Source organism: Ambystoma mexicanum, chromosome 11 (genome assembly GCF_040938575.1).
Source record: "Ambystoma mexicanum isolate Mex_15411 chromosome 11, UKY_AmexF1_1, whole genome shotgun sequence".
Taxonomy (NCBI): domain Eukaryota; kingdom Metazoa; phylum Chordata; class Amphibia; order Caudata; family Ambystomatidae; genus Ambystoma; species Ambystoma mexicanum.
This window is the reverse complement of record NC_090934.1, coordinates 1455001632-1455024910: the sequence shown is the minus strand read 5'-3', so window position 1 is coordinate 1455024910 and position 23279 is coordinate 1455001632. Positions and strand designations below refer to the sequence as shown.

General features: G+C 47.2%; 1 protein-coding gene across 1 annotated transcript in view; it reads left to right on the top strand.

Annotated features, from left to right (window-relative positions):
* The window catches only part of DPP8 (dipeptidyl peptidase 8), a 263369-nt gene that overhangs the window by 89070 nt on the left and 151020 nt on the right, over positions 1–23279 (top strand). Inside the window, exon 5 of the mRNA XM_069625113.1 lies at positions 16847–17015. Coding sequence (XP_069481214.1) covers positions 16847–17015 — 169 coding nt within the window. The remainder of the gene's footprint in view (positions 1–16846; positions 17016–23279) is intronic.

The following is a 23279-nucleotide window of genomic DNA, read 5'->3' as shown; positions in this document are numbered from 1 at the left end:
CATCACGATCGGGGTTAGAGGTCTGTTAGTGAGAATTTTCATTTCTGTGCCAATTCCCTTTAACCTTAGAGACCCCCAGCTCCTTTGCTGGACTCAGGCTTTTTACTTTCAACTCCTGAGTGAGTGGGACTTTTTTCTCACTCTCGTGTGTTTTTTTTCTTACTAGGATTTCTGTGTTTCCTACTGTTTAATGGAGTCTGGTAAACTCCAGAGGCCTGTTCTTTTTGCGTTATGACACGCAGCACCTTTTGTGCAGTGCGACTGAGAAGTCCCTTGGACATCTCTTAATTTTGAACTACATTTTCTTGGGTGAACTATTGTTCCCAAGAATATTAAGATGACCCCTGTCTTACTTACGTTTTCTTTTGTGGGTCCGGCAAACACCACCCTATGTGGAGTGCTTAGGTTTACATAGTAACTCATTATCTGTTACACTAACTAACTTGAATGACTGGTGGCAGTGGTTTCCTTTTTACTACCTTGTGCCATGTATCTGCAGACTAAATCCTCAGCTGCACTACAGCACCCAAGGGTGATCATTTTCTCAAAATGGCCCGGTCTTCTTTTTTTGCCATTTCTTTTCAGTTTCTTCTCGACTTTTACTCTGTTGTTTGAATCTGTTTTGAGTCCTTTGTGTATTATGCCTTTGACGGGCATCCGCCCTTAAGACCGTCCAGGCTCCAGTGTGTCTGGAAAGGGAGGGTCCCGGAACTTCCCTTTCCTTTGTCTCTAGGTGTGCCTGAGTGAAACCAGTTTTGATTGGCAAGCTGGCTGTACTGGAGGACAGCCACCCTGCTGGGTGATTGACAGCCTAGGGCTGTGAATGAATGGGACCTTGCTTAAAAGGTGAGGTTATTGGGACTAGAGGCAGTCGACCATTGGAGGACAACATCTAAAGAAGGCGACTTGAATAGATGCCAGCAGCACCCTCCTGGACCGCAAAGTGCCTGGTGAAGCCCTGCAGCTGTATGGACCCCATTTTTGCTTTGACTGTGAAGACCCACACTGGGCGGCTTCCTCCCTTGGGCTGGTGGGACCAACTAGCCTTAAGACAAACTCCATTTTGGTGCAACCCTCGACTTGCTGTGACTTTCCAAGGCTGCAGAATCCCAATGCCCGAGGACCCATGCCTATCGGCAAGTGCGTTGTCTTTGGAAGTGCAAATACGGCCAAAACTTCTTAGGCATCGAGAGGATCCTACAGAAGCAGGAAATCGTCATACAGGGTCCCCTCATCAGAGTGCCCCCATCAGAGTCCAGGACCGAGGGATCAAGTAACTTCTAACCAGAGCTGTTCGTTCTTCTTTGGTCCTGAGAAAAAGGCGCCAAACCCACAAAGAGCTGCTGAATCAAGTAGAATCCATTGCTGCTGAGTTCCTCTCTCGAGTGCTGCTGTTGGAGCCCGCCAGACGTCCTCCCTTTCGTCACCACGACCAAGGACCAGGAACATGGGTCTGCTGCACTGCAACCAGAAGACATTCAGCTGGAACAAATTCCTCAGTTCTCGGGTACTATTGGGTTTGGGGTACATCAACCTTTTGCCATTTGGGGTGCTTCCTACCTTTTGGGAGTGCTATTTAACCCTACTCTGAGTTGACCTCAGCTCACTTGCACTGACCTTTTAGCTTGTGCTTCTACAAGGGGACTCCTCTTGAGTTGCTGTGATTCTCTATTTGAACTGCAGACTATTTAAGAACATTTTCTAAGAGGGAATCAGAGCTTTCAACTGGCCCATTGACTTTGGCTGTCTGGCTCCATAAAGGCCCCCTTCTGAACCTATTGGCTTTGGCAGTGTTTGTTCCCTTACAGGTTTTAATTGTTGAACACTATTATGGCTGGGATAAAAGACTGCCTACATCCCTCTGGGAGAATCCTAACTGTTTTTGTAGAATACCAGTATGTTCTGATCTAACTATAACCTGTCCCTCCCTTATAACTCAATACTGCAAAGGTAATACAAAATAAGTGCGAATTCTGTCCACAAATGACATCACTCAATGTGCTGGAAAATGTATAACCTATGAAAGAATTACTCGCCTGCTTTATTGTTCTCTTTTTTAATTGAATCCTAATTTGGGATTTATGTTACTATTAGTTGCTGCTTTTTAAAGAATGCTTTAAATATATTTGTTTATATATAAATAAATATTTATACTATAACTTAAGTGTCCAAGTGTTTACTTGGATACCTGTATTTACTGATTTCATTGTACAGCTCTACAGCTTACATTACCCCTCTTAAGATAAGCCTGGCTGATCAGTCTCACTGCCAACTTGTGTAGTATAGGCCTGTATTAAAAGGTGGGTTACCTAATACCAAGAGGATAAGTCTTGTGTAGCCCCACACCAGTTTGACTGCATCAATTCTTACCTAACAAGATCCTTGACCAGATGGAATCGGTAATGATTTATGTTTGTTGTGCCAATATGCCACCTTGTAACAATGTCATGACCTACTACGGAAAGATCCCGTAAAGGGGCGTGCTGTAAATACGAGATGATGTTAAAATGTATGTCGAAAGGGGATGGTAGTTAAATGTGTGTGTGAAATGAAGATTAGATTTCTTTGTATAGGTGTGATCAATCATATATAAGTGGGGGTGATTTGTAATGAAATGTGTGGGAATGTTTTAACTGTTGCAAAATGTATAAAATGTTAACTTGTGTGGTTCGAGGAGACTCTGGTTAGTTTTACTACACAGCCTCATCTAGCCCCTCCTGGACGTTTAAACTATAAACTTGTTGTACGGACAGACGTGTACTTGCTTCTTAAGAGCTGTGCCTATTTTGGGTTTAGGTGATCGGAGGTCCACCCCCACACAGACTGTAATTCATTGAACTGGCAAGATCCATTCACGACTACCCCGAACTCCTAACACGAAGCCTCAGAGGAGCCATGATCTTAAATGACAAATACTTCCATGTCTGCAGAGCCATTCGCACTAAACTTCTAAAACCTGAATGATGCTTTATTAGGGACCCTCAGAGAACAAGCCTTTGTCCCAGGAAACATTACATAGCTGCAGAAGGGTGCAGCCTTCTAAAACTACAGACACACAGCTGCCATTGGGTCTTTGCCGGTCCTCGCTGTCCACAGCATTGGAGGGGATCCACAGAGTTGTTCCTGTGCTAGACCGCGATACCACCTCCCTTCTGAAGGGAAGAATGGGCCCCATCAATAACAAGAAAGTGTCAGTAGACTTGCTATGTCTGGCGATGGTACAACAAGCAGTCCAGAATGTCATGTAAGGAAATAGATTACAAGAGCGGGACCCCACTCATGCACCACTACATCCTGACTTGCAGGCCTCAGTCAGTATTGTGAAAGTACACCAAGACACTCACAGACAACACAAAAAGAGGAAAGATACTAATCTGCTAGCACGAGAAAATGCCGTTAATAAAGCACGCATTAACAAAGAGCTAAAGATATGTTTACTGAACACCAGATCTATGAACAAACATGCGCTTTGTATTTGTGACCTAATTATCAAGGACGACTTAGACATACTATGGGCCTCAGTACAAGTTTGGCAATAGCCTTGCCGGTAAAACCGACAGGCTGCCGCCAAACTTGCATTTTTTTCCAGCACCCGCGAATGGGCAATTACCGGGTCATTACGGCCCAGCCGGACACAGTAATTGCCCATTCACGGGCGCTGGAATTAAATGCTCCCCATTCCCATTTGAACCCGATAGGGCTCAATGTAAATGGTGAGGTCGGATGCACTGGCACCATTGAGAATGTTGCCTGTGCTTCCGACATGCTCTGCTCGTGGGTGCCGTTCCATCCACCAGGTCAGACCTGGCGGGGGAAAAAAGGCACCCGCGAGCATAACGGCCCCATGCATTCTAAAGGCCGCACATTGGACTGGGCTCGCAGACATCAACTGCGTTTCCCTCATAACGGCAATTGAACCTTGCATATGGACTGATCACTATCTGATTTCATTGACCATTTCATACCTCCTCAACCTAAATCTATTAAACCTCATGCTCCTCCTGCCCTCACCCGCTGGAAAAAAATATAACCTTCTCGAATCTTCTCCCCCTGATCCAACCTATCACTAATCACTCTAGCCTGATCTCTAACCCTAATGATCTAGCTGACCTGTACAATAACACCATCAACTCGGCGATTGACGCCATTGCGCTGCTGAAACTCACCAAATCTAAACCTATTGCCCATCTTAACACCTGGTTCACTCCCACGCTAAAAGCCCTACGCAAAGAGAAACGAGACGCAGAAGCCTGCTGGAGAAAAAACCCTTCTCCCCATAACAAAAACCTCCTCACTGCCCTTAATAACATCTACAAAAAACAAATCACTCAGGCAAAAAAAGAGACCTTTAATGACAGAATCAAAAAAGCAAATTCGAATACCAGGGAAATCTTCTCCATCCTGAGAGAATTAGAATCCCCAATTGCACCCATAGACTCTTGTACCAAAGACAAAGCCTGGTGCACAAACATTCAAAAGGCCTTATGCAACAAAATCACAATGTTACAAGACAAAATATTAGCCAAAAAATCCGCCCTCCACAACATTGCCGTCTCCACGCAAGAAACCATACTTCAGGAACTTGCCGCCACCCAAACTAAACCCCCTAACCATTAATTTTAGAGCCATTTTGTAACGCTCACCTGATTCCCGCAGAGGCGCCGGTCTTGACTGGGTGAATGCCGTATCTTCAAAGGTGATGTGTAACACACGGTTGGCTCTTTGGGCTGGACCTCTGTGCAATGTATGTCTGACTCGAAGAGTAAGATGTCTTAGGTAAGTGAACGCCGAGCTCTCCATCTGCCTCGGGCAGGGTGCCGTAACCAGTTTCTTCACTGGATAAGGGTGCAGGCCTCTTGACCTCAGAGGACTGCTGTCCGTCGTTAACTGCACGAACGGTAAGTTCTGGGCACTTCAAATGTCTTAAAAGTCTTTTGTAATGATATCTCTTCTTTTGCAGGGTTCCGGCAATGGCGGATGGCGGGCTGATGAGAGTTGAGGATCAAACCCGCGTGAGGAATAGAAGCGCCTGGAAGCACGTAAGTAAGCGCTTGTAGCCTGCTTCACGATGCGCACTAACTGTCCCTTTTATCTTGCAGGTACAAGTTCGGAGCTTTAGAGAAGCTGAAGGGTGCTGGAATACCCACTGGAATCGGCGTGGGAAGGAGTAATGGCACGTGAGTAAATAAGTTGCCCAATGTCTTGAAACCTTTAAACGTACCTTCTTTTGTCTTTCAGATGCGGGATGCAGCGCCGAAGGCCTCCGGAGCGTGTGAAGAGCTGGTAAGCTTTTGTCTTTCAGATGCCGGAATGCAGCGCGAGGCGTTGGTAACAGCCGATGGACCAGGTAAGAGATGCGCTGCCACTGAAGACCGTAGTGCTAACCTGTTCTTTCTTTGTCTTTACAGGTGCTGCTGAAGACTGGATTCCAGGATGGTAAGCCTTTGTTCCCTTAGGCCCAGGATCAGAAGCAGAAGACACGATGAGCGTTCTGCTGCAGAGAATGCAGAATAACGCAAAGCAAGATTCATCCATCGGGTGTGGTTTAAATAGCCTCCTGTAGTGCTTAGGTGTCTCCTTCCACAGCCACGCCTAGGTAAGAAAAGAGTTCCTGCTTTCCAGAAGAGTTCCAGTGTTCTGAACTTAGGGAGTGGCTCCTGCCCCACCCAACAGGAAAAGTAGTCCCAAACAGAAGAGGATCAGGGGCTCAACTGGCAGGTAAGTAAGCAGCATGGTCTGCTGCAGGTAAGTCCACCCAAGCATTATGAGCCCGGCGCTTCCAGCGCTGGGACTGGGCATCTTTATGAGCCTGGTGCCACTGGCGCCAGGACAGGGTCCAAAAGGTCCCAATTGGGACTGGCTGGCACTCGGAACCGGGGTTATGGGTCTGCTTCCAAGGGAGTCGGGCAAGTCCTGATCTTTTGGAAGCAGAGATCATGACACATTTCTATTGCAGAAACTAAGAACATCATCATGTCTCTTAAACCGTCTCGATGCCTTGGTGACACCTGTCCAGCCCCAATTATTAAAGAGGCTGCACATGAACTAGCACCCTTCGTCACATCATTTATCAACTCATCATTCAAATCATGCTCCGTGCCAACCCGATGCTTGGATATTACCTCTCCTAAAAAAAGCAAACCTGGACCCCAATGTCCCAACGAACTATAGGCCCATAACAACTGTCCCGTTCCTCCTCAAAATCTTAGATAAAGCTGCATATCTACAAATCCAATCTTATCTGAAAATCAACAATCTACTAGGGACAAGACAATCAGGATTTAGACCGAGACATGGAACCGAAACAGCTCTCCTTGATCTTAAAAACCAACTAGACGAGCGCAAAGATAGAGGAAACATCTCTATTCTCCTACTCCTAGACCTATCGGCTGCCTTCGACCTGGTAGATCACAAGGTACTCTGTAATCACCTCAAATCGGCAGCCAACTTCTCCCCAAAAGCCACGGCGTGGATAAACTCATTCTTGGACCAGAGAACCATAAGAGTCTTCTCACCTACAGCAGCAGCGGATCCAGTCCCCATCACCTGTGGAGTCCCTCAAGGGTCATGTGATTCCCCCACTTTGTACAATGTTTTTACAAAGCCTCTCTTTGATATATTGGACAAACTAGGGGTCTCATATACCAACTACGCTGATGATACCCAGATTCTTATCCCAATCCAGGGTGACTATGAAAAGGACACCAGCCTCATAAATAAAATCTACCAAATCATCCAAACCTGGATGGCCACACGACAAGACCGAGCTCTTAATCATTGGGTCTACCAGTAAACTTAACAAATTACCTCATCTGTACAATTCCATCACGATTGATGGCATCAAAATTAAGGTAACCAAGGAAGTTAAAACCTTAGGATTCTACATAGACTCAGCTCTCGCCCTTGACAAGCAAGTAAATGCGACAGCCTCAGCAACCAGTTACACCTGCAAACTTATTCACGCCTGCAAACCATACCTATCCACAGACAGCTGTACCACCATAGCGCGAGACCTCATCCTCTCCAAATTCGATTACTGCAATGCACTGTAGCTAGGCACCAGTAAACATAACATCAACAAACTCCAAACCCTGCAGAACAATGCCCTTAGAACAGCCCTAGCTATTCCCAAAGGGCAACACATATCTGTCCATAGAAGAGCCGTCAACTGGCTGGCCATCAATGACCGTATCAAATTTAGAACTCTGAACATTACACACAATTGTCTGAACAACAAAGCACCTTCATACCTCATAGAAAAATTCACAAAGTACACTTCTGAACGACCCATCAGAAAGGCCCTCTCAAACAGCATCAAAATCCTCACCTTTAAACTGAAAAGAACTGGTGGGTCCAGCTTCCCAGTTCTAGCAGCTCATCTCTGGAACTCCATCCCAGACGCACTCAGAGCCACCCCTTCCTTCCATGTGTTCAAAGCTAACGTCAAACTCTGGCTTCACACCAACGACTGCTAAATGCCTCAACTGTACCTAATACATTTATTGTAAAATACTTGAAACTGTAACATATCCTACATGTAAGTCATCTGACATTGTAACATAGGAAATGCTTGATATATGATTCTGTAACATAAGAAATGTAACCTATTTATGTGCCTGTAACTTAAGATTTTCTTTTTTGCAAGCGGCCAGGTGCGCTCTATAAATAAATAAACAATACAATACAACAATAACTCGTAGTTACTGGACCAGAAAACTTGTAATGAGGCCCTATGTCTGACTGAAACCTGGCTTCAAGATCCTAGCGGCCCTAAAATAAAGAAGCCAGTACCGGAAGTGTACACCATATGTCTTTAAAAACAGGGAAACCGGGATTAGGGGTGGCTTAGCGGTCATAGTTAGGGAGTCCATTCACATCTTTCCATCAACAATAAATTGCCAAGGATGTGAAGTTCTTTACCTCAAACACTCACCGACCAGCAATAGTTGCATCAATGTGCTAGTGATTTATAGACCTCCCTCGCTAACGTCAGACTTTAAAGACAAAATTATCCAGCAGCTTAACAGCATTAAAGGCATGAACACAGCGTCACTAGTACTCAGAGACCTCAAATGGTGGAAAGGAAATCCAGAGGACAAAAAGGCAAATGAGTTGGAAAAGGCATTAAATGATATTGAGTTCTTGGTACTTAACTCAGAGCCGACCACCGCTGAGGGGAACCAACTCGATTGGGTAATCCCCCACAACCTTGAGGCACAGATGGGAACAACTACTCCTTGTATTTGGTCAAATCACTATAAAGTATCCATCTCAATATTTATAAAAAATGTCCAATTGAAAAACAGCAACGAACACAAAAAAATTCAAAACTGGTGTTACAAGAAAATAACCCCAGTACAACTAGAGCAATGTCTAAAATATTCTAGAGGAAAGCTCAGTGGATGACACATGTGAGGCCATAGTTTGTAAATACAACTCACATTTTCAGGAACTAATAGACCGGGTGGCACCCATTAGGAACAGGATGGTCAGAGCAAAAAGAAATCACCAAAGGTGGTTTCATTCAGATCTAGCAGAACTGAAAACAGAAAATTTAGGGAAAGAAGATGTATGGCAGAAATCGCTGTCACATATTAATAACTAGTGGAAGAGTGTTGAGAAGCTCTATAAAAATCGTGCACTAGAAGCAATGAACAGATCTCACTGGCATCAAAGCGTCCAGTAAGCTGTTCGAGATTTTGAAATCAGTAGAGAAACCCAAATCACTAACCCCACAAATCGCTCCTACCCAGGAAGAATGCGAAAAAGTGCAAGAGGCCTTTGATACCAAAATAAAGATAGCCAGGGAAATGATACAAGCTGCGCAAGCTGGATCACAGGATCAGCAAAGTACACCCACCCCGATAAAGTATCCAAGTGATCAAGCCATCTTTGAATTTCAACCCATCAGCACAGAAGAGATGTTAACAGTCTTAACTTTCATGAAACCAACTTCTTTTGCAGAAAATGTCTTCCCACCAAACATAATCCTTGAAAATTAAGAGATCTTTGTGCCCCTGTTCACCAAGATGGTGAACTCCTCTTTTAGAGAGGGTAAACTACATGAGGAACTGAAGACAGTTACCATAACACCGTTGGTAAGAAAAGAACAGGACAGGACCCTAAAGTCCTAGGTAACCTACTCCCCAAAACTAATTGTAACATCCTACTTAAAATCATTGAGAAAGTGGCCACTGCTTAGCTTCAGACCTTTGTGGAAGCACAGGACCTCTTGCATAAGCAACAGTCTGATTTCAGGAAGGCACAAAGCACGGAGGCAGCCATGCTGGATTTGCAAACCCAGATGTTGAGCATTGTGGATAATGGCAAAGCAGGCCTGCTTGTACTACTCGATCTGAGTGCAGCTTTCGCCCTGTTAAATTACAAACCGCTCCAGTGGGTTTTGGAAAATGTGGCCAACTGCTCTCCTGAAGCCACCAGATGGGTTGTCTCATCTCAGAAAGGAAGTCTACGATCCACTGGGGAGAGGGGGGAGTACTCTAGTGAAAGGCTTATTGATTGTGGTGGTCCACAAGGCGCTTGTCTATCCCCGCTTTTGTTCAGCCTCTACCTGAAGTGACTCTGCATAGTGCTCGATAACATCGGAGCCTCTTTCACGAACTATGCAGGTGACACCCTGTTGGTGGTAGAACTAAGCGGGTGTTACATCAATAACAGTGCAAAGTTGGAAGTCATATATAACCTCATCGAAGCCTGGATGGAGAGAAACTGGATGTGTCTGAACGTGAGGAAGACGGAGATGATTATCTTTGGCTCAATCCAAGCCTGAGCCAAGCTCAGTTCAGGGTTTAGTCTTTTGTCATCAAGAAATCCACTGTAAGGGAGAAAGTGAAAACACTCTTCATATTCTTAGAAGCTTCGATGTGTGCTGAAGCCCAGGTCACGTATTTACACAAAAATTGTCAGTACTATCTCCGCCTGCTCAAGTCCATCCGACCATAAGTGAGGAGAATTTTGCCACCATCGCTGGAGCAACAATTCTGTCTCGGCTGGACTATGGGAACGCACTGATGTTGGGCGCTAGTAAGGGCTGCATAACTAAATGTCAGATTCTTCTAAACCACGCTGTGAGAGTAATAAAGAGAAGAACATGGAGGGAACATAACACCAAGGATAGAACGGACCTCCAATGGCTTGCTGTAGCAGATAGGATAACCTTCAAAAGCATGACATTGGCACACAGATGTCTGTTTGTACACACCCCAGCCTATCTCAAAGAAAAAATCACCCAAATCCTACCAGCAAGATCCCTAAAATCAGAAGCTCTGGGTCAGATTAAGGGCCCAACCTTTAAACGATCAAACGGTCTGGGGAGAGCGTTCTCGGTGAGGGTAGCCCAAAGCTGGAACAGACTCCCAAATCAAACTAAGGCTTGAAAGGAATCGCAGCAATTTTAGGAAAATGCTAAAAACGCACCTTTTCAAGTGAACAAATAATTTTCGTATCCCTAGAGATCTGGCCCTGTCCCGTTTTATGTGTTTTGTCCTTTGTCTTTTTGTTGCGCCCTGATGTCTGCGGGCTTCGGCGCGATACAAATAAATAGATAAAAATTGGCTGTTTAGTTACACCAGAAGATGAGCACTATGGCCTGCTCAGCAAAATGGACTACAAGGTGCCTTTTTGGCATCTTGCTTGGCAAATTGCTTTGTTCCTTTGTACTGTGATGCATTCACATGCTTGCTTCGAGGGGACTGTGTCCTCCGACGTATTCCACATCTATGACAGTAATGTCCACAGCTGTGCTGCTTCGGAAAATTTCCAGCAGAGGGCATCCTGCGTCGATGTCGTCGATCCCATGTCCCTCAAGGGCTTCCGTCGATGGTCGACGTCACCGGATGTTATATATAGAACGCACGACGCCTGTAGCCTCAATCACGTGTTTGCTTCGGAATCTTGGCACCCTCGATTCTTCTCTTCGAAAGCGATGTCTTCATCTTCCTCTACTACTCTGAGGCCGGGCTTTAAGAAGTGTCGGGACTGTGGGTCGGAAATGTCCACCATGGACCCGCATGGCATCTTCCTCTGGTGCCTCGGTGAAAACCACGCCATAGACGACTGCAAGGACTGCCAGTCTGATGTCTAACGCTTTGCGTGTGCGTAAGGGAAATTAAAGGTAGGTAACGGGTCCAAGCCCCGTAAATCGAAGGCCACTGGGCTTTCGACCGATGACTCGAGGGGCGATGCTCTGTGTCTGCGAAAATCCAGGGCTCGGTCTTGGAGTGCTTCCCGCCATTCCTCTGCTCCGTCGAGAAGTGCCGCCACCGGTCGTCTTCCCCGTCCTCGCTGGAGGAGGACTCCGCCAGACAGTTGACTTGTCCCACCAAGTCTTCGTCGCCGGCCGAATGGGATTCACACAGTTCTGTCTGCGCCTTCGAAAGAAGCCGGCAAGGAACGGGCTTGGTCCACCACTCGCACGCCTTCCGGCTCTGGAGGTCGCGCGATAATCGGGAGCCATCGCGGTCCGGATCGGACAAGGGAGATCGCCATAGCCGTGCCAGGTCCAGGTCCCGGTCCTCGACGCCATCAAGACCGTCGAAACCTGTGAAGCCTTTGAAGAAGGCATCAGCGCTGTGTCCGGTGGAGGACATTTTCGAGGCTCCGGCCTCGAAGAAGTCATCGAAGCCTTCGGCGCTGTGTCCGTCGAAGGCCTCTCTCGGGGCTCTGCCCTCGAAGAAGTTGTCGACGCCGATTCCCTCAGCGCCCTCAACGCCATTTGTGGAGGATTTGCCAGAGGTGCCCCTTTTCTGTTCCTCCTAGATTGGAGTTTTTCCAAACTTTGCAAGAAATTTCAGAGGTTGATGAACTGTCTGATCAGGAGATGGGCTTGCCTGTGCATCCTGAGGTCCCTGATGATCTTTTGTCTGGGCATAGTCAGATGGAGGAACTCCGTCAGTCATTGCATGATGCCAGTGGCCTTGACACCTCCCCGGAGGTGGAGTTTGGCCCGCCTGAACCTGGGACGCATGCTGAATCTTCCTATCAGCGTCTCATGTCGAGGGTGACGGAATACTTGGGGTGGTCTGCCCCCCCTCGTGGAGTTTGATCAGGATGATTTGACGGATATCCTGCATCAGGGTCCGTCCACTGACCCGGTGTTGCTGTTTCACATGGCTTTGCAAAAGAGGGTGGCAGCGGCTTGGACTGGTCCAGAGAGTCTGTCGGCAGTTAACAAGTCGTTCCGGAAAAAATACCGCCCATCCAGTAGTGACCCCTGCTACTTATCATCGCAGCCTACTCCAGAGAGTTTGGTGGTGCAGGCGGCTACAGCCACCTCGAAGCAGGCTGGGTACCCTACCATCCCTCCTGATAGGGACGAAAAGTGCTTTGATTTTTGGGCGAAAAAGGTATTTTCTGCTGGGAGTATGGCGTTGAAGTCTGCCAACTCCACTTGTGCCTTGGCGAAGTTTACATACACTCTGTAGAACTGCGCATCTTTGGCGGCGGAAAGGGATGGCTTTCTGGCCCTCGTACAAGACGGCAAGGATGTTATGTGCGAATCCCTTCAGTCGGGTTTGCACACGGCAGATAGTGTCAGCCGGTCCATGGCTGCGAGCACCGTGATACGCAGGTTTGCATGGTTGCGGAAGTCGGGTTTTGCCCCGGATGTGCAATCCAGTCTTCTGACCATGCCCTTTGACGGCGTTCAGTTGTTTGGCAGCAAGGCTGATGAGAGCTTTGAGAGGTTGCAGACCTCCAAAGCTGCAGCAAAGTCTTTCAGCGCTGCAGTATGACAACCTCCGCCTTTTCGTCCTAGGGGACAGCAATGGAGGGGAGGTTCCTTTCGGTAGTACTCCTCGTTTGGTAGATCGAGAGGGTCTGCCAGTCAAAGGGGTCAGCGGAAAGGTACCCGTGGTGGTTGGGGAAATCGTGGTGCCAAAGCTGCTCGGGCAGTTGCATCTTGCTGTCAGGCACTGCCAGAGCCGCTACATCTCAGCTATGAGGCCATGTTCCATGGTTTGCCGGTTGGGGGCAGGCTAGCACAGCATCTCGGAAATTGGCGAGCCATTACTTCAGATGCGTGGGTTTTGGATACAATCGCTCACGGCTACTGCCATTCCTTCTTGCAGTGGCCTCACGACAATCCGCCGGGGAAGCTCTCTTTGAAGCGTCCGGAACCGCTCCTTGCGCAGAAAATCCTATCCCTGCTGGAAAAAGGCGCCATAGAACTGGTGCCTGTGGCGGAGAGGAACAAGGGATGGTATTCCCCATATTTTTTGATTCCCAAGAAAGACGGAGGGTTGAGACCCATCATGGACTTGAAATAACTTCTCAGGAAGGGCAAGTTCAAGATGGGCACTCTTTCTCAAGTCCTCAAGGCCCTTCAACTACAGGATTGGTTGGTGTCTCTGGACCTCAAGGATGCTTACTTTCATGTGCTGATTCATCCCAAGCACAGGAAGTACCTGAGTTTCGCGCCTGGCAACTCTCACATTCAGTTTCGGGTCCTGCCGTTTGGATTGACCTCTGCCCGATGGTCTTCACCAAGCTGATGGTGGTGGTGGCAGCGTACCTCAGGAGAGGGGGATTCACGTCTACCCCAACCTGGGTGATTGGTTGATCAGGGCGCGCTCTCCCGAGCAAGACCTGGATCATCTGTCCGTCACCTGCCACTCCCTTCACAAGCTGGGCTTCTCCCTCAATTTAAAGAAGTCACATTTGACACCTTCCCAGCGGCTCCAATACATCGGAGCAGTGCTCTACACTTCCCTGGGGCAGTGTTTGCCTCCCCAGGTCACGGCTCATCACATTGTGCAGATGGTGGACAGGTTTCAACGTGCCCAGTGTCTCCCGGCTTTCGACTTCCTAAGGTTGCTGGGCCTCATGGCATCCTGCATTTTTCTGGTGCCGGAGGCCAGACTGCGGATGAGATCTCTGCAATGGGCTCTCAAACTGCAGTGGTCCCAGTTCTCGGGCAAGATGTCAGATCCCGTTCAGATTTCGATCTCGGTCGCACAGGATCTGCTGTGGTGGGCCGACGAAAGGAACCTACTAAAGGGGGAACCGTTTTGGCAACCGTGGCCGGAGGTGACGGATGCTTCCCTCACAGGATGGGGTGCTCATGCCAATGAGCCGACCGTCAGTAGTTGTTGGTCTCTGTCGGAGTCCAGACTCCACATCAGCCTGTTAGAGCTGAGAGCCACCAGGCTTGCCCTGAAGGCTTTTCTGCCGACTGTACAGGGAAAAGTGTACTGACCGTGACGGACAACACAGTGGCCTTGCATTACCTCAACAAAAAAGGGAGGGCAGGGAGGCGATGCAGCTCTGGTTCTAGGCCATCGAACAAGGTCTTTCGATTTCAGCAGTTCATCTGTCTGGAGCCGAAAACGTGGCGGCGGACGCTCTGAGCAGGCAGAGCGCAGTCTCTCACGAGTGGGAGTTGGCTCAGGAAGTCCTTCTGGAGATCTTTGCACTTTGGGGAAGCCTGCAAGTGGATCTCTTCGCCACCAGTGTCAACCGGAGTGTGCGAGAAATTCTGCTTTAGGGAATTTCCTCCGAGAGGAGCCATAGGAGACGCGTTCGTGGTGGATTGGTTATTCCCGCTGCTGTATGCGTTTCCTCCAATCCCCGTCATTCCTCCGGTGTTGAGGAGGTTGCAGAGGTTCGGGACCCGCAAGATCCTTGTGGCTCCGGATTGGGCCAGGAGAGTGTGGTACCCGGACCTTCTAGAATTGTCCATCTGCCCACCACGACGTCTTCCTTACCGAGAGGATCTGCTCTCGAGGGAGGGGAGGTCAGGTTCTCCATCCAGAGGTCAGGTCTCTCAACCTTCACGCTTGGTATCTGAAAGGTTCAGATGCAAGGATTGTGACCTCCCGGATGACGTGATGGAGGTGTTGCTTTCGGCCAGGCAGCCGGCAACAAAGTCCCTGTACCGTTGGCGTAAGTTCTGCTACTGGTGCAAGAGGCAGAATGTTGATCCTTTCTAATGTTCTATTCCTATGGTTTTGTCTTTTCTGCTTTTGTTGATCCACAAGGGCCTTCAAGTGGGTACCGTCAAGGGTTACCTGGCGGCGCTGTCTATATTTAAGCACTCGTCTGAAGAGTGTTCTTACTTTAAGATACCTTTTGATTTCGCAGTCTCTAAAAGGGCTTACTATTGTATTTCCGCTGTCCCCTTTCCAGCTGCCGGGTTAGGACTTGAATTTGGTTTTGAAGTTTCTGATGGGTGCTCCGTTTGAGCCCTTGCACTCTTGTCCTTTCGAGACTGTTGTCTTTCAAGACCGTGTTTTTAGTTGCGGTTACTTCCTCTTGCAGAGTGAGTGAGTTGCAGGCACTTTCGGCCAAGCCACCCTTTACTGTTTTCCATAAGGACATGGTTGTCCTTCTTTTCTGCCGAAGGTCGTGTCTGATTTTCATTTAAGCCAGAAGGTAGTTCTGGCGTTTTATCCTCCTCCACATCCTGGCAAGGACAAGGAGAGGCTCCATAGGTTGGATCCTAGGAGAGCTCTCAGCTTTTACATTTCACGGATGTCCCGGGTCAGAGTGGACGATCAGCTCTTTATCGGTTATGCTGGACACTGGTTGGGCCAGGCTGTTACCTAACAGACCTTGTCCAGGTGGATCATCCTCACTATTACTGAGTGTTACCGTTTGGCAGGTAAAGACCCTCCGGTAGGATTACGCGCTCACTCTACTAGGGGCGTTGCTACCTCCACTGCCCTTCGGCGCGGTGTTCCTATTCGAAATATTTGTGAAGCAGCCACATGGGCCTCTTTACATACTTTTGTCAAGCATTACGGCCAGGATTTGGCCTTTGGTAAGGCAATTCTTTATTCCGCCATTTGATTGGGTATTCTAAATTTCTAAATTATTTTCCCACCTCCATAGTTTGGTACTGCTTTGGGAGTCTGTCGTAGATTTGGAATACGTCGGAGGACACAATCCCCATGAAGAACAAGTTACTTACCATATCTGGTAACGTTCTTTCAATGGGGTGTCCCTCCGACGTATTGCACTTCGCCCTCCCGACCTGCCCCTCCGGAGTATTTCCTATGCAATTGCAGCTTACGTTTCCGCAAGGCTATTTGCAGTCAGGCTGGCAGGAGATTGGTGCCACACGTTCTGGGAAAAAACTACAACTGAGTCTACGGGCGTCGTGCGTCCTATATATAACATCCGATGATGTCGACCCTCGACGGAGGCCCTTGAGGGACATGGGATCGGCGACATCGACGCAGGACGCCCTCTGCCGAAAATTTTCAGAAGTAGCACAGCTGTGGACATTACTGTCATAGATGTGGAATACGTCGGAGGAACATCCCATCGAAAGAACGTTACCAGATATGGTAAGTAACCTGTTCTTCTTACTGCCCATCTAACATAGTTACTGCTGCTTTCCAAAGCATTTCTTTTAGAAAGGCCTATAAAGATTGTGTGTGTTGAAAACATGTGCTGCTGCTTGTAATGCACACTGTCTGTGTGAGAGAAGCTTGTCTGGTTTCTTCTTGCTATGTTTATGTTCCGTACATGAAACCTCACATTATTGGTTTGCAGTGATTATATCGATTCCAAAATAACTAATTTTGAAAAAAACTAAAAAATGTGTTTCGAGGGAAAAGTGGTTTTGGATGTGGGGGGGCGGAAGTATTATTTATAAAAAAGGGGGTAAGGGATTTGCGGGGGAACCCCCCAAAACAACAAAAAATGAATGTTGTTATTTTGCAGTGAGTTATTTTGTATTCTTCATTTTTTCATTAATTATTATTTCATTAGTTATAATAGCATGTAACCACATTATTAAATGTGTGCTGTACATGTTCTGTGTGTGTGCTTGTCAAGCACAGTGTTTAGGCATTTGTAACTCTGTTTTTCTTTTTCTTGGTAGACGCAGCCCATTAGACCCAGCCCAGTGGAGACTAGCTGCCCCAACATCCGCATGGATCCCACTCTGTGCCCTGCGGATCCCACGTGGATGGGCTTTGTCCACAATAATGACCTATGGGTGTCGAACCTGCAGACTGGAGAGGAGTGCAAACTGACGTTTGTGCATAAAGGTACTGGGCAGGTGTCTGAATATATATGTGTTTGGGGTGACCAGCAGTGAGGGCGCCGTTGCTCAGATGAGAGCAGGTGTATCAGATTTCTTGACAGCTGCAGACTATGGAACTCTAGGCTACCCCTACCTAGTATGACAACACAGATATTTAGGTTTGTTCCATCTACATGCTCTGGCATAGAGTGGTGATAATAGCATGACTTTTCACTAACAGATAGTCTTCACTGCGGAACATAGTATTTCTACTCGCACTGCACGAATGGGCATACATTATAGAGGAACCTGGCCATCCGTGCTACTAGTAAGCTTCACATTTCCGTACACTCTACCAAATGTCACTTCTTGGGTGCAGCCAATGACACGTGGTTAACCATAAGTAACGCTATTACGCACGTTCACCCCCCCTGCCCTGACATTTTTAATGCATGCAACCGTGGCCATATTGTTGTAAGGGTTAGGCTGAGGTTACTTACAAATGACGATTTTTCATATCCAGCGTTTTATGGGGATTTTACAGCGCAAGCTGACTCGCAACCGACCCGATGCCAATAATCAGGACCCACTTTTGGGCTAATTTGGCCAGGACCAATAATCAAACGCACATTTTTGGGCTAATTTGGCCAGGACAAATCCAAATATTGGATTAGATATTGTGCCTCGAAAAAGACTGATGTGGTCTAATCACGTGTCGGCATAATCAGTATTGACCATGGAATACATATTGTCATCACTGCTTATACATGTTGACCAGTTTTTTATGCTATTATAACCACTCTATGCCAGCGCATGTCCATGGAACAAATCTAAATATCTGTCTGAATATATCTGGCTGTGTCACAATCCTTCGGTCTGTGCTGTTTGTCCGTGTCCAGGCTCTGAGGAGAGGGGTAACAGCGTGATAAGGTGTGCAGCTAGCAGGAAAAAGAATCCATATGAAGTAGAGGGGCCACTGAGGTCTGGTGCAAGAAAAGGGTTTGGGGTTCAGGCCTGCCTAAGCGAGAGCGACACACACCTATGAAACCAGTTGGGGAGAGGGCCTGAAACAGTGGCATGGCCGTATGGAGGACTGTGCAGGGAAGGTGATGGGGCTGTCTGAGGAATTATAAGGGGCTGTCAAAGGAAGCGAGGGGGAAAGAGGTGAAACGGAGGGGGAGTAAAGGGTGATGGAGGAAAAAAAGCTGCTGATCACATGCTGGGTCAAAATACTGACGTTGGTATGTTGTTGGTAAAGTAATGCTGATGCGTCCTTCCCTTTTACCCCATTTTCCCTATACAGTGGGGAATGGGTCAATGGATTACATGGTGGGGAGTTACATGGTGGGGAGTCGTGAGCAGCTGAGAAGTGTGCAGGGGAGTACCCCTCTGTAAAAATAACACATAGAAAACAGGAAAGCCTCCAAAGGTATTGCATGCCAGTGGCATTTGAAAACCTACATTTTCACACCGAACCAGCTGACCCAAGTCCTACCTCCAGTGCTGAGCATCTCTGCACTTGCCAACCTATGGATGGCATGTAACCAATTCAAGCAGTGGGTTGGAATACTAGAGGTGTACTACAGTTAAGGGTTTGGATGCAAGGTTAAGTAAGTCTGGTCCATTGTATGAATGGTGGGGCATATTGGATGGCAGATTCAAGTCACTTCAATAAAGTTGGTAGTGCACAATATTAAAATAGGTGGCCCTAATGATTGAATCTGAGGTAAAAAATACAAGCTTATTATTTTGATTCTGAGGTGGAGTAACGGAATTGTTGCAAACATCCCACCATATAATGGCATAGGCCCATTCTCCTTTAAATTCACTGGAAGGCTTCACTAAAACCCAGGATAGGACCTGGCTCTCTGTGGCGGCTCAGAAGAAGTACAAGCAATATGGCCTTCTGTTTGAAGGTTTATTTTTTATCAAAGGAAAAGTGAAAACTCCTGACTTTCCCTAAGTGACGAGTTTTCCCTACCTAAGAAAAACTTACTACGGTGCTTGCCAGTCGTTCATGAGTCAAAAAGGAAGATCTGTCCTCTGTCCAGAGTAATCTAATCTGTCCCTGCCAAGATCAAAACAACTAAGGCACAGGAGAATGATTCTCTTCTGGGTGCTGCTTACAACTAAGGCACGGGAGAATGACTCTTCTGGGTGTTGCTTACAACTAAGGCACGCGAGAATGACTCTTCTGGGTGCTGCTTACAACTAAGGCACAGGAGAATGACTCTTCTGGGTGCTGCTTACAACTAAGGCACAGGAGAATGACTCTCTTCTGGTTGCTGCTTACAACTAAGGCACAGGAGAATGACTCTCTTCTGGGTGCTGCTTACAACTAAGGCACGGGAGAATGACTCTTCTGGGTGCTGCTTACAACTAAGGCACGGGAGAATGACTCTTCTGGGTGCTGCTTACAACTAAGGCACAGGAGAATGACTCTCTTCTGGTTGCTGCTTACAACTTAGGCACATGAGAATGACTCTCTTCTGGGTGCTGCTTACAACTAAGGCACGGGTCTGGGTGCTGCTTACAACCAAGGCGCGAGAGAATGACTCTCTTCTGCTGGGTGCTGCTGCTCAGCAAGTTCACTAATAAAGTATTTGTAAGTAGTTCTTTGTAACTACTTTTATCAAGTCGTATAGCTCATATATTGGTCTCTTCAACTTTTCAATGGTGGGGTTCACATTGGCTCTCCCTCTACTTTTTATTCTTCTCTTGTGATCTTATTTGTTTCTGTCCCCCTTTCAACTTGGGGCAAGTCTGTTCTTCTCTTGTTAGTTACATTTGAGACTTTCTCTTTACTCATTGTCCTATTCTTTTCTCAACTAGGACAAAAAGGACTGTTCCAATTATAGCTCTCACTCTTCTTAAGTATTTCCAACACTTGGAGCCTCATCAAGAGTTGGGCGGTAACCCCAGCGCAATTAGCGCCGGGGCTATGAGTGCTACCGGCAAACCCCTGGTGCTATTAGTGGCGGATCACGGGTTTGGCGGACCGGTTGGTTCTCATTCCCAATTGGGCCCATTTGGGAATTCCCCTCTCCCCATTGGGCCCAATGGGGAATTTTCGCGCTATTACCGCCGGCGGATTTCCCGCCGGCGGTAATAGCGCCGAAAATCAGCAAATTTGCGGCGTATTTTCCCCCAGCTCAGAGCTGAGGGCAAATCCGCCAAGCCCATGTTCTGGCGGACCATTAAATGCGGCGGTAATAGTGCTACTGCCGCATTTAAGGGTTACCGCCACACTCGTGATGAGGCCCTTGGTCTTTACTGGGACGAGCATAAGTGTTCCAGTAATGATTCTCACTCTTCTCCAACACTTTGTCTTTACTGGGACGAGTATGAGTGTTCCAGTTTCTCACTCTTCTCCAGCACTTGGTCCTTACTGGGATGAGTATGAGTATGAGTGTTCCAGTAATGATTCTCACTCGTCTCCAACACTTGGTCCTTACTGGGACGAGCATGAATGTTCCAGATTCTCACTCGTCTCCAACACTTGGTCCTTACTGGGATGAGTATGAGTATGAATGTTCCAGTAATGATTCTCACTCTTCCTCAACGCTTGGTCCTTACTGGGACGAGTATGAGTGTTCTAGATTCTCACTCTTCTACAACACTTGGACCTTACTGGGACGAGCAGGAGTGTTCCAGATTCTTACTCTTCTCCAACACTTGGTCCTTACTGGGATGAGTATGAGCGCAAAATCCAATATTGGACCAAGTAGCCCACTCAACCTGGACCAAAAGCCTGTAGGCATGATACACCAAAAAGTCCAGGTGACTTTTCATTATTTCAGATATGTTTTAGAAGCCTTCTGATTTAGCTAAAGCTGGCCCTCCAACCATCGCTAGGTAACCCTCGTGTGATGACTGTCCCTGGTGGGAGCTGAAGTGCTGCCTAGCTAGGGTTAGGGGATAGACTGAGAAAGCTGGCCCTAATTTATTACGGACTGCAATCTCGGTGAACTGCAACAAATAGTGTGTAGAAAACAAATTCCATACTACACTAAAATCTGGAAATACCAGAACAAGGAGCACGGGAGGGAGTGTTTGCTTTTAATACCGCCTACTTATCTGTTCACTTGTACAACTTTAAACAGCAAAAAAAATTGTTAATTCAAAGACGTCTGGTTGGTGTTAAGAAATTCTGCAATATTAATGGTTGACCGGTTTCAGTGGGATACCAATCGCTTCTGTCCCACTTTCTTCAAGACCCAAACACAGGCGTGACTTCTTGTGTGGCGAGTCACTATAAAGCTGCATGAGACCAGACTGCTAAATCCTCACCACTGTTGTAAACCATATTATTGGTGCTGTCTTCTGAGTGTTGTGCCAGGATGTGCATCGTGCGTCACCACTGTCTGGTTTTCAAAATTGGTGGTACTGCTCATGCAGGCTGGAGGGGGAGATGAGTCTTGTCTTCATCAACAGTTTTTTTAGTTAGCTGTTATGTCTTCTTTCTTTAGATTACAAAGACACAAATGGCAGAACGTCTGTTTGCTCGGGCTGCATAAGTATGAGGGCTCCAGTAATCATTCTCACTCTTCTCCAACACTTGGTTCTTAATGGGGTGATAGGTGTGAGATTTGAGCACTAGGAACACTGGGGTGCCGTGCTGATCAGAGTGTTCTTAAGGCATAGGTCATGCTGCCGGTTTGTAGGTTCCCAAAGGAGAGTGCTCATTTGACCCAATGGTTAGAGAGGAGAGAGGTTTTGTGGGAATCGAGAAAAAAACAAGGCGCTTCCTGTTTAGATTTCTGCATGACCCGGTTGGTTCAATTATATTTAAAATTGGAGAAGTGGTCAATCCTCGTTAAAGTGGGTTTGTAGTGTTCTTTTTATTAGTATTCAAAAGTGCTGATACGTGTTTCACCCCAACAAGGGTCTTTATAAAGGCGGTTGATATAGTCGCGATGGTTGGTTGGTATTCGGTGTGCCCTGTTGAGGGCTTCTGAGTGTTGTTCAGCTGAATTGCGAGCTTAAAGGCCAGGCTGGCCCCCTCAGTCAGGATGTGCGGTCACAGAGATCTTTTCAGATGCGGGGGCCAGCCTGGCCTTTAATCTCTTACTGGGATGAGTTACTCGCGCAGTTTTACTACACCAATTATTACCTAACAGTCACTCCTGGGGCACTGTATCTGTCATTCGGCTTCTCTTCAGGTTTTCCTGAGAGTAAGATGCCCGGATTTGCACGCCAGCTTCCTCTCCACATCTGAAGCTGCATATCCCCGTCTCCTTCAGCTCAGCTCTCTGTTGATTTGGATCACCAGGGCTTCTCTCCCTTCCAGGTCTCCTTCTCTAGATTTTTGACGCTGCTGTGGGATTTATGGCGCTGCCGTGGGACTTCCCTGGCGGAGTGTCAAAGTCCTTCTTCTCTGTACTGCTCCAGCGGGTTTCTTATCTTTTCAGGTTTATTCAAGGGTTCTACATGACAATAACAAATAACAGCTTGTTTTTAATGTTTTCTTTTGGGAGGTACTATTAGTGATGGGCCAGAGGTGGGTTGGTTAGCGAGTTCCTCATTGAAACGAAGCCCTTGTCCCCAAGGGGGGGGGGAGTCATTCCTGGTGAGGTCCTTCTTGCCTCTACCCCTAAGGGAGGACATTGTGTAGCAGGCCCAGCTCCCCAACCTCACAGGGAAGGGCTCCCCCTGGGGAGAAGTGACTTAGTTCTGCAATTTGTCACAGCACCTTACACCACCTGATCACCATTTCCAACTGGATCACGGGTATGCACCTTGTAAATCTCCAGATTTCTTAGGAATCCAACTTCCATCACTCCTAGCAAACATAGTCTATAGTGAGGTATCATGGGTGTCATAGTCCAAAGCATCTGGAGAGCCATTGGTTGCAGACCCCTGAACTCGACGAGTCCTTCTCTGTTCCTGATTCCAGTGACATTTCCAAGTCTACGTGATAACGTGATAACAGCATGTGTCTGTCCCTATGGATTGTTCTTAACGCTGCTCAGTATTTTGCAGAGTGCCTCTAATGCCCTATATCCAGATGCATTTAGCGTTGGGCAAGACTCCTGCAAAAATCTCGCATTTGCTGGAGCAGATTAATCAATTGGTTGTACGGGAAACCTTTTTGCCGGTCATTGATCAGTGAGATTTCTGCAGTCCGTCTCTCTTGGCCACATGGTTCCAAACACAGCAGATCAGTTCTGTGCAAAGGGTGCCTGAGTAAATGGGCAGTTGTTCATGAACCATGTGAGAAAGTAAGAAAATGGAATGGAGTGGAACTTTGTAACACTCTTAAATTAGAATTGACGGAGCCAAGAGTTCA